Below are 14,926 nucleotides of genomic sequence, written 5' to 3' on the forward strand. Positions count from 1 at the left end.
TTCAATCCTGCAACTTGGCTACCTAAATAATCATATTGTTGGAATACAGTGCAGAGGAACCAAACTTTGTGCAACAAACCTAATTCCTTACTTGAAATTGCAGTTCCCCTTCTTCCCAGTGCAGCAACCACACCCTCGCCAGTCCACGACCCAAATCGCAAATGCAGTTACCCTTCTTCCCAGTGCACGAACAAAACCCTAGCCAATGCACGAGACAAATCGCAAATCCAGTGCACGAACCCTAAATCCAATTCCTTTGGAGAAAATGAATTCCCCTTCTCCCCAACACTACTTTTTGGAATAACTTCTTACGAAATCCCACCTTTCCGCTCTCTGTTTTGCGGTCTAAAAGAAAACTCCAAAGCCCTCCAAAATTCAAGCAACACAGATAATAAGAGAATCTTTCGGTTTTCCCTCCGCGTAAAAACGCCTCAGCGTGCATCACCATTGCTTTCTCTCTCTAAGTGGCGTCGATTTTCTCTCTCTCTATATATATATAATCGCGAACGTGGACCGGGGAGAGAAATAGGAGTGAAACGAAGAAGTCGATGATGATGATACTGCTGCTGTTCTTGTTGTCCGAATCGGTGTGTGGGTCGCACGCGATTGTGCGATTTCGGGTCAAACCCTAACAATTTTTTATTTTTTTTATAAAAAAAAGTGTGTTGGGTGTGTGTGTTTTTTTTTCTTTTTGGGTTAGGTTTTGTAGTTTACAGAGTGAGAGAAGGGTGTGTTGAGTGGTCACACGTGCATGCTTTAGAATCATAGCTCTCCTTGATGAGTAATGAAAATATAGAAGTCAATTTTGCTTGCATTAAAATACGGTAGTTTCAATTCAACTGTTCTAACCTGCCCTTTTGTCTAGTATCTTCTATTTTCTGACATTGCCTTGCTCCTGTATCTGTCAGGAAGCCAGAGAAATTTCTCTGACACAGGTTCCACATTTTAACAAGAATGTTGTTCTTAATTGCAAAGAGGTGTGACTCTTTTCTCTTGTGTCTTTTTGAGATATTTTTGCCCTCTTATTTTTGTTTATATGTCTGAGCTCTTAATTTACTGCAAATCTCCATATTTTTTGGTTTTCATTACAAGGCGATTGTGGATATAGATTAACTTGTAGTTTTTTCATCTAATTTCCAGGCTATTAGAAAACGTCTGAGGGCCATCAATGAATCTCGTGCTCAGAAGAGGAAGGTGATGATCTTTAATATGTCTTATGATCTATTTATCCTTGCTGAACATTACTTTTATATGTATGTATATAGTTGTGGTGCTTTTTCTAGCTTATTTTGGAATTAATGAACTCTACTTATCTTATTTTGTTATGAAGGTGTTTGATCTACATGTGTGTTTTGATTTGATAGGCTGGTCAAGTATATGGTGTAGCTCTTTCAGGATCTCAACTTGCCAGGTCTGGAATTTTCCCTGAACTAAGACCTTGTGGTGAGGACTTCCAGAAGAAATGGATTGAGGTATACTTGGTGGTAGTCTTACTCCTACTGTTCTCTTCTCTGTGCAACTTGCTGTGGCACCTCACATTTGTTTCTAAAACAATTTTGGCAAATTTATATAAAGGAAGCACTGGGTTTTGAATGGCTAGTAACATAGTAGTAGATGGTTATATCTTGATGTGATTGGCTGCGTGATGTGAATATGGAGGGATCTGTAATTCTTATAAGCTGATATGACCAATTTACGAGAATTTTTATATGGCTTAATATGATCAATTTCTGAGGTTTTTGTTGTTAAAGCTGACAGGTTGTTATGGCTGTGAAGTCCTTGAATACTCTTTTTTGAACATTACTTGGTGGTTCAGTGTATATCGGTAACTCTTAAAATTTTATTTACAGGGTTTATCTCAGCAGCACAAGCGGTTACGCTCTTTAGCTGATCATGTTCCTCATGGTTATAAAAGGGCATCACTTTTAGATGTTCTTATAAGGAATAACGTTCCATTGCTTAGGGCCACCTGGTTTATCAAGGTTACTTACCTCAATCAGGTAGGAATGTTTAAATGTTTGTATATGTACCTAGTTCCTTATACATTTTAATATGTGCTGATTATGATTGAGTTTTCCAGGTTCAACCTGGTTCTGTTGGTATTTCTTCTGGAACTGCTGACAAGATTCAACTGTCACGCTCTGATGTTTGGACCAAAGATGTTATCAATTACTTGCAAGCCCTTCTGGATGAATTTTTGTCAAAGAATGTTTCCCATTCTGCTTCTCATGGTCGAGAGCGATCACCACAAATACCTGGACCACTGCAGAACAAAAGTGATCCATTGTTATCTGTTTCTGATGGTGAAGGACCATCGTTACATTTTAGATGGTGGTATATTGTACGGCTTCTGCAATGGCATCATGCTGAAGGGCTGCTTCATCCATCTCTTGTCATTGATTGGGTGTTTACTCAACTACAGGTATTTACTTTCTACATTGTTTGTGTTTGATGAGTACAATGTGCTAATGAAACTAAAAATGTACTCTATATACCTTCCACTGATTTCAACTTTTGTGTTGATTTCTCACATTTCTGTTCCTTTCAGGAAAAAGATTTGCTTGAGGTTTGGCAGCTGTTATTGCCTATTATATATGGTTTTTTAGAAACTATTGTACTATCTCAAACTTATGTACGTACCCTTGCTGGACTAGCTCTTCGTGTCATTCGTGATCCTGCTCCAGGTGGTTCAGATCTAGTAGATAATTCCAGGAGGGCATACACAACTTGTGCTGTGATTGAGATGCTTCGGTATTTAATACTTGTGGTGCCAGATACTTTTGTTGCTTTGGATTGCTTTCCTTTACCTTCTTCTGTTATTTCACATACAATGAACGATGGGAATTTTGTACTAAAATCAACTGAAGCTGCAGGGAAGGTAAAAAATAGTTCAGATGATTTTGGTCGCATTATTTCACGCATTCAGAAACATACAGAGGATCTTGTTAAGGCTTCAATCCCAGGCTCTCCAGGCCATTGTCTGGCTAAAGTGGCAAAAGCCTTGGATAAAGCTCTTGTTCTGGGTGATTTGCATGTTGCATATAAATTTCTTTTTGATGATCTTTGTGGTGGAACTGTATCTGAAGGCTGGGTTGCAAAAGTCAGCCCTTGCTTAAGGTTATCTTTGAAATGGTTTGGGACTGTGAATACACCCCTTATATATTGTGTTTTTCCTTTGTGAGTGGGCAACATGTGATTTTAGGGATTTCGTGGTTCCCCTCCTCATGACATTAAGTTTACTGGTAGGAAAGATCTTTCCCAGGTGCATATAGCTGTTAGGCTTTTAAAGATGAAGATTAAGGATGTGAAGATTTTGCTAAAACAAACAAACGAATATCGCAGAGCCAGTCGTTTTGCAAAGAATCTGGGTCAGCGGCCTAATTCGAATTATGTGGGCAAAGTATCCAGACTGAAATCTAGTTCAAAAAGCACAGGTTCTTCAGTTATATTTGAAAGCCCAGGACCACTGCATGATATTATAGTTTGTTGGATTGATCAGCATGTGGTACATAAGGGGGAAGGTTCCAAGCGCCTACAACTATTTATTGTGGAACTTATACGTGCTGGCATCTTTTATCCCTTGGCATATGTACGCCAGCTGATAGTCAGTGGGATCATGGATGCGAATGTAAATTTGGTTGACATGGAGCGACGGAGGAGACACTATCGCATCTTAAAGCAGCTACCTGGATGCTTTATCCATGATGTTTTGGAAGACTTAGGAATTGTTGATGGGGTGCATCTCAAAGAAGCATTGCAAATTTACTTGAACGAACGGCGCCTCATACTTCGGGGTCCTCTAAGTGAGTCCCATGATGATGCCAGTGGCACTGATTTATCTGCTCTAAAGAGAAAAAGATATCCTGCTTCAATAAAGGATGAAGCTTCCGGAATGACAGTTGATCAGAGAAATGTTATTTCTACCACAAAAAATGTAAAGGATAATGCTAACATTGAAGAACTAAAAACAGCTATTTCAGTACTGTTACAGCTACCTAATTGTTCATCTAATTTGAGTGCTACAGGATGTGATGAATCTGAAGGCACTATTAAAAGATCTATTGGGTCTCAGAACAGCAAAATTGATCCAGTGGAGGGTACACCTGGGTGTGAACAATGTAGCAGAACAAAGAGACAAAAGTTAAGTGAGGAAAGAAACTCATGTGTACAGGGGCATTCCCCAGTTCAATCTGATGATGACGATGCATGGTGGGTGAAAAAGGGAATGAAATCCCCAGAGCCTCTCAAAGTTGATCAACCACAAAAGTTAACCAAGCAGGTCACTAAGAGTCGGCAGAAGAATGTGCGTAAAACTCAGAGTCTTGCTCAACTGGCAGCTTCTAGAATTGAGGGTAGCCAAGGGGCATCAACTAGTCACGTTTGTGGAAGCAAAGTAAGCTGCCCTCACCATAAAACTGCTATGGATGTTGATGGGCAGAGGTCCGTGGATATCATCCCAACAAGTCATTTTGGAGATATAGTTTCCATTGGAAAAGCTCTAAAGCAGCTACGTTTTGTTGAGAAAAGGGCTATAGCCGTTTGGCTGCTGAGTGTTGTTAGGCAGGTAATTGAAGAGACGGATAAAAATATTGGTAAAGTTGGTCAGTTTGGCAGGCCTTTTTCTGGTGCTGACGATAGAAGCTCAATACGGTGGAAACTGGGTGAGGATGAACTTTCTGCAATACTGTATTTGATGGATATCTCCCATGATTTGGTATCAGCTGTCAAGTTCCTCCTTTGGTTGCTGCCGAGGGTTCTTAATAGCCCCAATTCCACAATTCATTCTGGGAGGAATGTGCTGATGCTAGCAAGGAATGCAGAAAACCAAGTTTGTGATGTGGGAGAGGCTATTCTGCTTTCATCACTGAGGAGGTTTGTAGCTCTGCAATCAATTATATTTTATATAGTTTTGTTTGCTGTCTCTTGGAAAACAGAAATTTGCTCTCCCCCACATGATGTTTTCTTCCTTTTCAATGGCTTAGAACCTTTTAGATAAGTGGTACAAATACAATGCTTTATAAAGCACCTCGTAGTAGGCTGCTATATCTGTTTCTATTTCTTCTTATGCTCCCTTTTGTTGTCACCTTAATCAAGCCACTGTTTTAACATAATTATGCAAGTTTACTGAACGTTAAGTGATGTTTCTGTAATTTTTATGGTCCATCTCACTCTGAAATATTCATATTTTTGTAATTGAATCTGTGGTAGTGTTTTTGTTTTGTTTTTATGATCGTGTTGGTGAGTTTCTTTGTGGATTTTTTGAATGTTTTCCTTTTGTTGTTTATGCTTGTGTGGGACAATTTCTTTGTGGATTTTTGGAATGAGATTTTGACAAACTTTCCTCTGCAATTTATTTGATGTAGGTATGAGAACATTCTTGTTGCAGCAGATCTTATTCCAGAAGCCTTGTCATCTGCAATGCATCGAGCTGCCAAAATTGTTTCATCTAATGGAAGACTTTCAGGGTCAGGGGTCCTAGCTTTTGCTCGGTACTTGTTGAGAAAATACAGCAATGTGGCTAGTGTCATTGAGTGGGAGAAAACTTTTAAGGCTACATGTGACACGAGACTTTCCTCTGAACTTGACTCTTGTAGATCAGTGGATGGAGAGTTAGGGCTGCCCCTAGGTGTTCCAGCCGGAGTAGAAGACCATGATGATTTTTTCCGTCAGAAGATCAGTGGTGGTCGGTTGCAATCCAGAGTAGGTGCAGGCATGAGGGAGGTTGTGCAGCGTAATGTTGAAGAAGCATTCCACTTTCTTTTTGGAAAGGATAGAAAGCTCTTTGCTGCTGGTACTCTAAAAGGTCTTCCTCCTGTAGAAAAATGGGACAATGGATATCAAATTGCTCAACAAATTGTTATGGGTTTAATTGATTGCATAAGACAGACTGGGGGTGCTGCTCAAGAAGGAGATCCCTCTTTGGTCTCTTCTGCGGTTTCTGCAATTGTTGGCAGTGTTGGTCCAACTTTAGCAAAAATGCCTGATTTTTCATCTGGCAGCAATCATTCAAATATAACATCAACTTCAAATTTATTGAACTATGCCAGGTGCATTCTGCGAATGCATATAACCTGTCTAGGCCTGCTTAAGGAAGCCTTAGGAGAACGACAAAGCCGTGTATTTGATATTGCACTTGCTACTGAAGCTTCTACTGCTCTTGCTGGCGTTTTCACTCCTAGTAAAGCATCTCGTGCTCAGTTTCAAACATTTCCTGAAGTCCATGATTCTAGTAACACTATTTCAAATGATATGGGAAGCAACTCTAATAAAGTCGTGGTAGCAAAAACCACAAAAATTGCTGCTGCTGTTTCTGCGCTTTTTGTTGGTGCAATTATATATGGTGTTACCAGCCTGGAAAGAATGGTAACAGTTCTCAGATTGAAGGAGGGTCTCGATGCAGTACAATTTGTAAGAAGCACTAGATCCAATGCAAATGGAAATGCTCGTTCAGTTATGGCTTTTAATAAGATGGACAGTTCAATTGAAGTTCATGTCCATTGGTTTAGACTGCTAGTTGGAAACTGCAGAACCATATGTGAAGGGTTGGTGGTGGAACTCTTGGGCGAACCATTTATTATGGCTCTTTCAAGGATGCAACGGATGCTTCCTTTAAATTTGGTCTTTCCACCTGCTTATTCAATATTTGCCTTCATTAGGTGGCGGCCTTTCATTTTGAATGCTACAGTTCGTGAAGACATGAATCAAATTTATCAGTCTCTTATAGTGGCCATAACTGAAGCAATAAAGCATTTGCCATTTCGTGATGTATGTTTTAGAGATTGTCAAGGTCTTTATGATCTTATGTCCGCAGATAATAGTGATTCTGAATTTGCAAACCTGCTAGAGTTTAATGGTTCTGACATGCATTTAAAACTCACAGCATTTGTTCCTCTACGCTCTAGGCTTTTCCTTAACGCCATTATTGATTGTAAAATGCCACAATCTATTTATGCAAAGGATGATGGGAGCCGGATTTCTGGACCTGGTGAGTCTAAAGTTAAACCCACAGATAGTGGGTCTAAGCTTCAGGATATGCTTGTGCATGTTTTGGATACCTTGCAACCTGCCAAATTTCACTGGCAGTGGGTCCTCCTCAGGTTACTTTTAAATGAACAAGCCCTCATTGAAAAAGTGGAGAATCATGATGTGCCCTTGTCTGATGCTATAAAGTTGTCCTCACCTAGTCCTGAGAAGGCTGCTAGCGCTTCTGAGAATGAGAACAATTTTATTCAAATACTTCTCACTAGGTTACTGGTTAGACCTGATGCTGCACCCCTTTTTTCAGAATTGATTCATCTCTTTGGTAGGTCACTAGAGGATTCAATGTTGTTGCAAGCTAAATGGTTCCTTGGAGGCCAGGACGTCCTCTTTGGCCGGAAGGCCATTAGACAAAGGCTGCATAACATTGCTGTTAATAAAAAACTTTCTGTTAAGACCCAATTTTGGGAACCTTGGGGTTGGTGTAGTCCAACTACTGATTCATTGACTATCAAAGGGGATAACAAGAAGTTTGACAGCACCTCTCTTGAAGAAGGAGAAGTTGTTGAAGAGGGAACATATTTGAAAAGGTGCCAGCAGCAAGTGATTGAGAGGGCTCTTATTGAGTTGCTTCTTCCTTGCATAGATCAAAGCTCTGATGAAGCTCGCAATTCTTTTGCAACTGACTTGGTGAAACAGTTGAGTTATATCGAGACACACATAACTGCTATTACAGGTGGAAGTAAACCAGTGGGAAGTGCTCCTGCTGGAGTTGAAGGTCAGCCAAATAAAGTAAATAACCGCAAAAATTTGAGAACTGGAAACGCTACATTATCTAGACGACCAACAGTAGCAACAGATTCTTCTCCTCCTTCTCCTGCAGCCCTACGAGCTTCTATGTCATTACGGTTGCAGTTGCTCCTAAGATTTCTTCCTACTCTTTGCACTGACAGGTAAGAACGACGAGATATTGCATTGTCCAATTGGTTTTCGTTACAGGATTCTTGTCGCACTTGTTGAAGCGTAAGAAATTCTATGGTTTTTTGTTCTTAAAATGGATGAAAAAATGGAGTAAATTGCAATGCAATTTTCAGATTAAAAAAATACGGTTCTCTATAATACAATTTGGTATCATGGGTGCTAGCACCGATAGAGATAGTTTTTCCTTGCAACAATGGACTTGAGCTAAAATTAGGTGTTAAGTTAAATCAGTTAATTATGGCAGCTAGAAGTGAAATTATGGATATTTGTGCCATGAATCCAATGACTGTTTTTACTTTTATTTGTGCATGTGAAACGGAACTAGTACATCAATGTTAGTTGTGATTCTTAAGTTCCATATGTTCAATATTGTAGGGAGCCATCTGTGCGGAGCACGAGACAATTTCTTGCCTCTGTTATTTTTCGTCTCCTTGGTAGTCGGGTTGTGCATCAGGATGCAGACATTTCAGCAAATGCTGTGCCTCTGCCAACGAGGGAGGCAGAGTCATCTTCTGAAGTTGCTTCTGCTGCTTTTGTGGATTCTTCTTCTCAGAGTCTGTTTGATCGTTTGCTGTTGGTTTTGCATGGGTTGCTAAGTAGTTATCCTCCAAGTTGGCTCCGGCCAAAGCCTTCAAAGACAAGCAATGAACCTACAATTGATCGAGAGTTGTTGGAAACTTTGCAGGTTTGATCATTTAATCTATGAATGTATATAGTTTTATTTTCTGCGCTACCCCTTACGTGGCTTTGCAGCCTTTTTAACACTATTCTAATTTGCCTTGAGAAACTGGTTAGCAGATGAAATAGCCAACATAATATTCTTTTGAAGTGTAATAATTATTTGTTTGTTCGGCTGTATGTATTGATTGTGTGCTTAAAAATTCTATACCATATTAGGTCTTAATTCAATGTGTAGTGTAATATCTTTTTTTTATTGAGGTTTTTTATCAACATATTTGATAAACTCTAAATTTCTATCATCTCCAATAAATAATATTGGAACTATAGCCTTATTTTTCTTTGCTTTCACCCTGAAGTCATGGAATGACCCAACCCGTTATCTGTGCATCATGTTATACTGGAATTGTATTTACTCTACAAACTGTTATCCCATGTTGTACTGGTTTCATATCAGATATTGTGTTAGCCATATCCATGCTTCATAATGCTCTCCAATGGAAATATTTCTGTAACATACTTCTCAATCTGGAAATGTTAGTACTTATCTAACGTCAACTGTCTGATGCAGAATGACTTGGATCGTATGCAACTACCAGATACTGATCGGTGGCGAATCCAAGCTGCAATGCCGGTACTCATCCCTTCTATGCGGTGCTCTCTATCCTGCCAGCCACCATCTGTTTCAAATTCTGCTCTTATGTGCATTCAACCCGGCACTACAAATCCTGGGGTTAACTCCAGTAGCTCAACTATCCCCCAGAGGGGTCCAGCTCTATCAAGGGTTGCATCTAATGTATCAGGGAAGCAAAAACGACAGGACAATGATTTGGAAATTGATCCTTGGACACTTTTAGAAGACGGCGCCGGCTCTGTCCCTCCGGCAGGTAACACCGCTAGCATAGGAAGTGGTGATCATGTTAACATTCGAGCCGCTAGCTGGCTGAAAGGAGCTGTAAGGGTGAGACGAACAGACCTCACATATGTTGGTGCAGTAGATGACGATAGTTGATTAGCAATATTTTTTGTTGGTTTGGAGTATGCAACCCCACTGGCCAGTGCTTTTTGTGGTTTTTGATTTTTTATATTCAATACAAGAATGGCATGAAGATGCTGCCATTTTGTGCTTGCCCTTTGTTGGAAGCAGAAGGAGCATGGTTATGAAAGAAAATGGTTGTTGGAAGACAGCACATCCAATGGTTCTTTCTGGCTCTGGTTGACTACTAACCTGTGTTGATAATCACGCCCTTCTGGATTGTGCATTTGCTGGCGCAGTTCAGAGGTTTGTTGTACATATAGGAATGATTGTTTCTCTTTACCAATTGGTCCGAGTAATATAATCTCAAGTGATCTGTAGCTTTTTCATGCTCATTATGTCTAATGAACGCTTGTGTGAGCACTGTCTATAGCTTTTTTAGGGTCACAAGCACACACAAGTGCAATCAATCATTGTTTCTTTTCTCATTCAAATTATCAAAGGTTATCTGGTTGATCTGGAGCATCACCAAAGCATTCCATTATTTGCTTGCTAATCCAGAGATAGATTCATTTCTGTCTAAAATTTTACCAGTAAAAAAGTTGCTGTGTATGCATCATCAGCAGGGGAAAGAATATTATGTGTGTCTATACACGCCATAAATGTTATCTGAGCAAATTTTGTAGTGGACGACAAGGTTGCATATTTTCTTTTTTATTTAAGCAGGAGAAGGTTTTTTCTTTAGCAATTGTAATAATGTAGAATATGATGTCCATATTTTAAATATTATGACTTAGTTGTGATACCATGTCATTTCTTCGATTCTGGTTACGTCCTGTTTTTAAGTTGTTTCTTTTTAGGGTCCTAAAGTATGTAAAACATCGCATGATAACTAGTAAAATAACTGACACCGTCAATTCTTTAGTTACTCTCGGTTTATCTTTCCTGTTTTTTTTTTTTTTTTAAATGTTGGCTTAATTACTAACATTTAATATAAATAATAATGTTATATTATCATTTATATTAAAAATTCTTACAAAATTATGACTCATAATGTAATGTTAAAAAGTTATTTTTAAAAATATGATTAAAGATATTTTTTGTTCTCTCAAGTTTTATTAAATTTTGGAATTGATTTTTTTTTTAACCTTTATACTAATTTAATCCTTTATGTTTAAAAATGTGTGAATTTAATCTTTTTTATTAAATTTTATTAAATTTATTTGACATTTTAAATGTATTTTATGATAATATTTGAGTTAATATTACAATAAATCATAAAATGTGCTTGAAATGTCATGTAAAAACAAAATTTAGTTAAAATGATTAAATTAAATTAATCAAAAATATTGAAAAAAGACTAATTTTGAATTTTATTAAAACTTAGACAAAAACATATTTAATTCTTAAAAGTATTAGTATAATATTTATAGAAATAACAAATTTAACTTCAATTTGAGAAAGAATAACACTTTTAATTTGAAAAAATTGAGACGAAATGAATGTGCATGCTAATGAAAATTTGTTTTCAATATTTATTGTTATATATACACGTCGAAAATACATTTTCGTTATATTAACACTTGTCAAGAAATCACACTGAAATATAATCCGATACAACTCAATAATCAATACCAAAGATGGGGAGAGAATTATGTTTTGTTTAGCGAGGAAGAAAAAGAGTGAACTTAGCTTGTTTAAGATCCGGTTTTCATATCTTACAATGAAAATATTTAAATTATATAATTCTTTTCATTCTTATGATTTTGTTAAACCAGACCTGAGCTAGCTACTAGGGCTGAGAAAGGAGTTTGAACGATAGTACAAGAAACCAGAAGGGAATAAAAAAACCAGTTTATTCTATAATAATGATGTAAACTAAAAAGAAAAACAGTTTCTGATCTTAAAATACAAACATGACATCCTTTAGCACACAAGCTGAATTGCAAACAATTCATATACTGTTCTTCAGGATGTTCCTAGTTCTCTGTTCAAGTAGTCAATGAACATTCTTTTTGCACTGTCTGCATCAGAAGGGGGTGGTGGCCCACTTAAACTTGTTTGCCCTGTCAATTTTATGAAGGTGCGTCGCATTCTACGTAGCTCCGGCAGCCCAACACACCTTGAAATGTTGATTACAGGCAAATCTTTTCCCACGGAAACACCGTTAAGTGGTCCTCCAAGCGCTTGAGATTGTGCTTCTACTATGGCATTTGTGACTTCTTGTGTTGCTTTGTCCAATTCATACAGAGAATTTGCATCAGAAAAACGTGAGGTTTGAGTGGCAATAGTTGGTTGCAGAATCTTAACATCCCTGGTTTTGGAGTCCACCTTTTTGGTTAAGTAGGAGACAACATCTATAATGGCAGAGGAAGATTTCTCTGTCTCTTCTCTGTGTGGCCATAATTCAAACAATGGAGAATCCCACCTGTTTCTTCTTTCTGGTTTCTCAAACCTTCTCACCAAATCTTCAAAAATTGAATCCTCATAACTGGCTTCTCCTTTCTCCCTGCGCTCTTCGTTCCATTTCCTACAAAAGGTTTCTTCTACGTCACAGTACACCACACAGTATCTGATTCCAGAAGCTCGAGCCAAGCACCATAGCTCGTATCTGTAACCCTTGATGCTATTCAAAGAATCTACTATGATGATGCTATCTTTGGACACAGACCTATCTACTTCTGACCTGAGCACCCCTCTTAAATTCTTCTCTGAAGGCATGTTTGCATAGCTTTGGTTTCGATCAAGATGAAAACAAGCTTCGTCTATGATTCTCACTTGATGTTTTGATTCTGATTCTTTTAGAGCTTCAACTAGACAGAGTGCAGCTTTGGACTTCCCACTACATGGCTGCCCACACATTACAACCAGTGCCATTTGAAAAAACAAATAGTCTGATGATACTGGTCTCTCTTTAAAGACACAACCTGCAATATATCAATGTAGGATAAGAAGTCAACAGCAGAAAAAACAACCCATCATGGACACACATCTCCACTGTAAATAATATGTAAGCTGATTATCATCACCCAATGAATATGGACATAATTCAAAAGAAAAAACTCAATGACAGTCAAAATGTGTAAAAAGAGTGACACACAACAATATGACCCAGTTTACATGAACTTGACGCAATGACCCAGTTTACATGAACTTGACGCAAGTACTGACAGAATAAGAAAATATGAAGAAATGAAATAAACTCCTCTTTACAATAAGCTTTTAGAGAAGTTATCAAAACAAGTTCCTCCGTAAGTCCTTTCTACAAGAGAAAAATAAGAAAAGTCGAAATTAGCTTCTACAAAAGTTAAAACTAGCTTGTGCAAGGGCTAATTTGTAGAAACTCTCCTGGTAAAGCTTTTCATTCTTTTAAATTTTACTTGCGTATAAGCTAATTTTCACTTACGAAGAAGTGAAGTTCATTTTTTTGTTCTTCTTGTGTTCTCTGGTAGAAGAGCTTATAGTGAAATTCATTCAAACAGGCGCAAGCTAATTCAAAATGAGCTAAGTTATGCATCCCAATGCCACTTCTATCAATCTACGTAAATCTCAAGAGAACCATGAGCGGTGGAGTTTTTTCTCAATTAACAAGAAAGAATTAATAATACCCAAATACTAACTATACAATAATATACCTGCCACATTCACAGGTTCAAAACACAATCAAGTAACCAAGATTATCATCACATACAAACTACAATTTTTTTTGTTTTATCTTTTAGATCAACAATTTGAGGCTTTTTTTCTCTTAATAATAAAATAAAGGAACCAAATGCAATTATTTTTATTTTGAGATGTGAAGATGGAAGCAAAGCTTATTCTCATTTCATATTACAACCAAGAGCTAAAAAAAAGGAATGACAGATTGAGATCCTAACATATAATCAGAAATAAAAGTGGTACCTTTGAATGAGAGGTTCAGAAGTACACCGTCACCGTCAAACCCTCGCAACGTCGAAAGTGTGCACGACGCGGTGTCAGAGACAATTATTTGGGCCTGACACGGCCTTATTTCTGGACGCGCAGAGAAGACACGCTATGAATGTAAAGAACGCTAGCGAAAGAATCAGAAACAAAAGACCTAACCTTTTTTTCTCATTAATTTAATACTTTAGTTATATTACATTTAGGCTTAAATAGTGATTTTTTCCTACGTTTTGTTCGGTTTTTATAATGCGGTCTACTTTTGATTTTTTAATTTGATTCTAACATTCGACAATTTTATTTTATAATAGTTAATTTTTTTATTTTTTTTTATTTTTTTTATTTTTTTTATTTAAAAAAGGTACATCTGTCAAGTTTATATTATGCCACGTGTTATTTTATGATTATTTTAATTTTTTTCAATTTTTTTCAATTTATTGTTAATTTAAAAACAAAATCCACATGTCAAGCTAATATCATGCCACGTGTCAGAATCAGATTTTTATATTCAATTTGGTCATAATATTCGTTAATTGTTTTCAATTTGCTCCTAACCTTTTTTTAATTTAGTATTTTTTTCCTCTCCAAAGACAAAATATAATTTGTATATACATGATATATGGATATTCTTATTAAAATGCATATTTTTATTAAATATTTTTAATTTAAAATTAGAGTTGGTTTAAAATTAAATATTTTTAACCTCTTAAAATTTTAAATTAATGGTGTTATTGTTTTTTTTCGTTTTAATTTTAAACTAACTCTAATTTTAAATTAAAAATATTTAACAAAAAATATGCATTTTAATGTATACAAATTAAATTTTGTATCAATTTGGAGAGGAACAAACATGTTAAATTTAAAAAAAAAATGACCAAATTGAAAACAATTAACGAATATTAGAATCAAATTGAATATGAAAAATTGACTCTGACACATGTCATAATATTGATATGAGCTTGACACGTGTACATTTTTTTTAAATAAAAAAATTAAAAAAAAATAAAAAAAAAATCACAAAATAACACGTGGTGGTTACTGTTCACATCCATTAACTATTTTAACAGTATTAGCAAAAATGACCAAATTGAATAAAATTAACCAATATTAGGACCAAATTGAAAAAAAAAAACAAAAGTAAGACCACATTGAAAAAACCGAACGAAAACTAGGACCAAACTACTATTTAAGCTTTATATTTAATAAAGGAGTTTTGATTTTACGGGTCTTAATTCAATCCTTTTCACCAATCACATTTTCATTTTATAAATCTTTCTTTCTTTTTTTCAATACAATATATTTTATGCAAAGAAATTTTAATTTATTTTATTATATAATTATTTAAATATCTAATAGTATTATTTTTAAATATAGTTATTTAAAATTTAT

At 36.4% G+C, this 14,926-nt stretch overlaps 1 protein-coding gene and 1 pseudogene across 1 annotated transcript; one reads left to right on the forward strand and one right to left on the reverse strand.

The window, feature by feature from the left end:
• The first annotated feature begins 377 nt into the window (after positions 1-377).
• LOC114171541 lies at positions 378-10,444 on the forward strand (annotated as a pseudogene).
• Positions 10,445-11,327: 883 nt separating this feature from the next.
• On the reverse strand, positions 11,328-12,647 carry LOC114171540 (protein KTI12 homolog). The gene has a single exon (XM_028056491.1). It carries the CDS (start codon positions 12,488-12,490, stop codon positions 11,582-11,584), a length of 909 nt encoding a protein of 302 aa, XP_027912292.1. The 5' UTR covers positions 12,491-12,647; the 3' UTR covers positions 11,328-11,581.
• Between the last annotated feature and the right edge of the window lie 2,279 nt (positions 12,648-14,926).

This window comes from Vigna unguiculata, unplaced genomic scaffold (assembly GCF_004118075.2).
Source record: "Vigna unguiculata cultivar IT97K-499-35 unplaced genomic scaffold, ASM411807v1 contig_292, whole genome shotgun sequence".
NCBI lineage: Eukaryota > Viridiplantae > Streptophyta > Magnoliopsida > Fabales > Fabaceae > Vigna > Vigna unguiculata.

Bases quoted from the DNA above. Each gene is read 5' to 3' on its own strand.
- LOC114171540 (XM_028056491.1), bottom strand. From the start codon at position 12,490: ATGGCACTGGTTGTAATGTGTGGGCAGCCATGTAGTGGGAAGTCCAAA.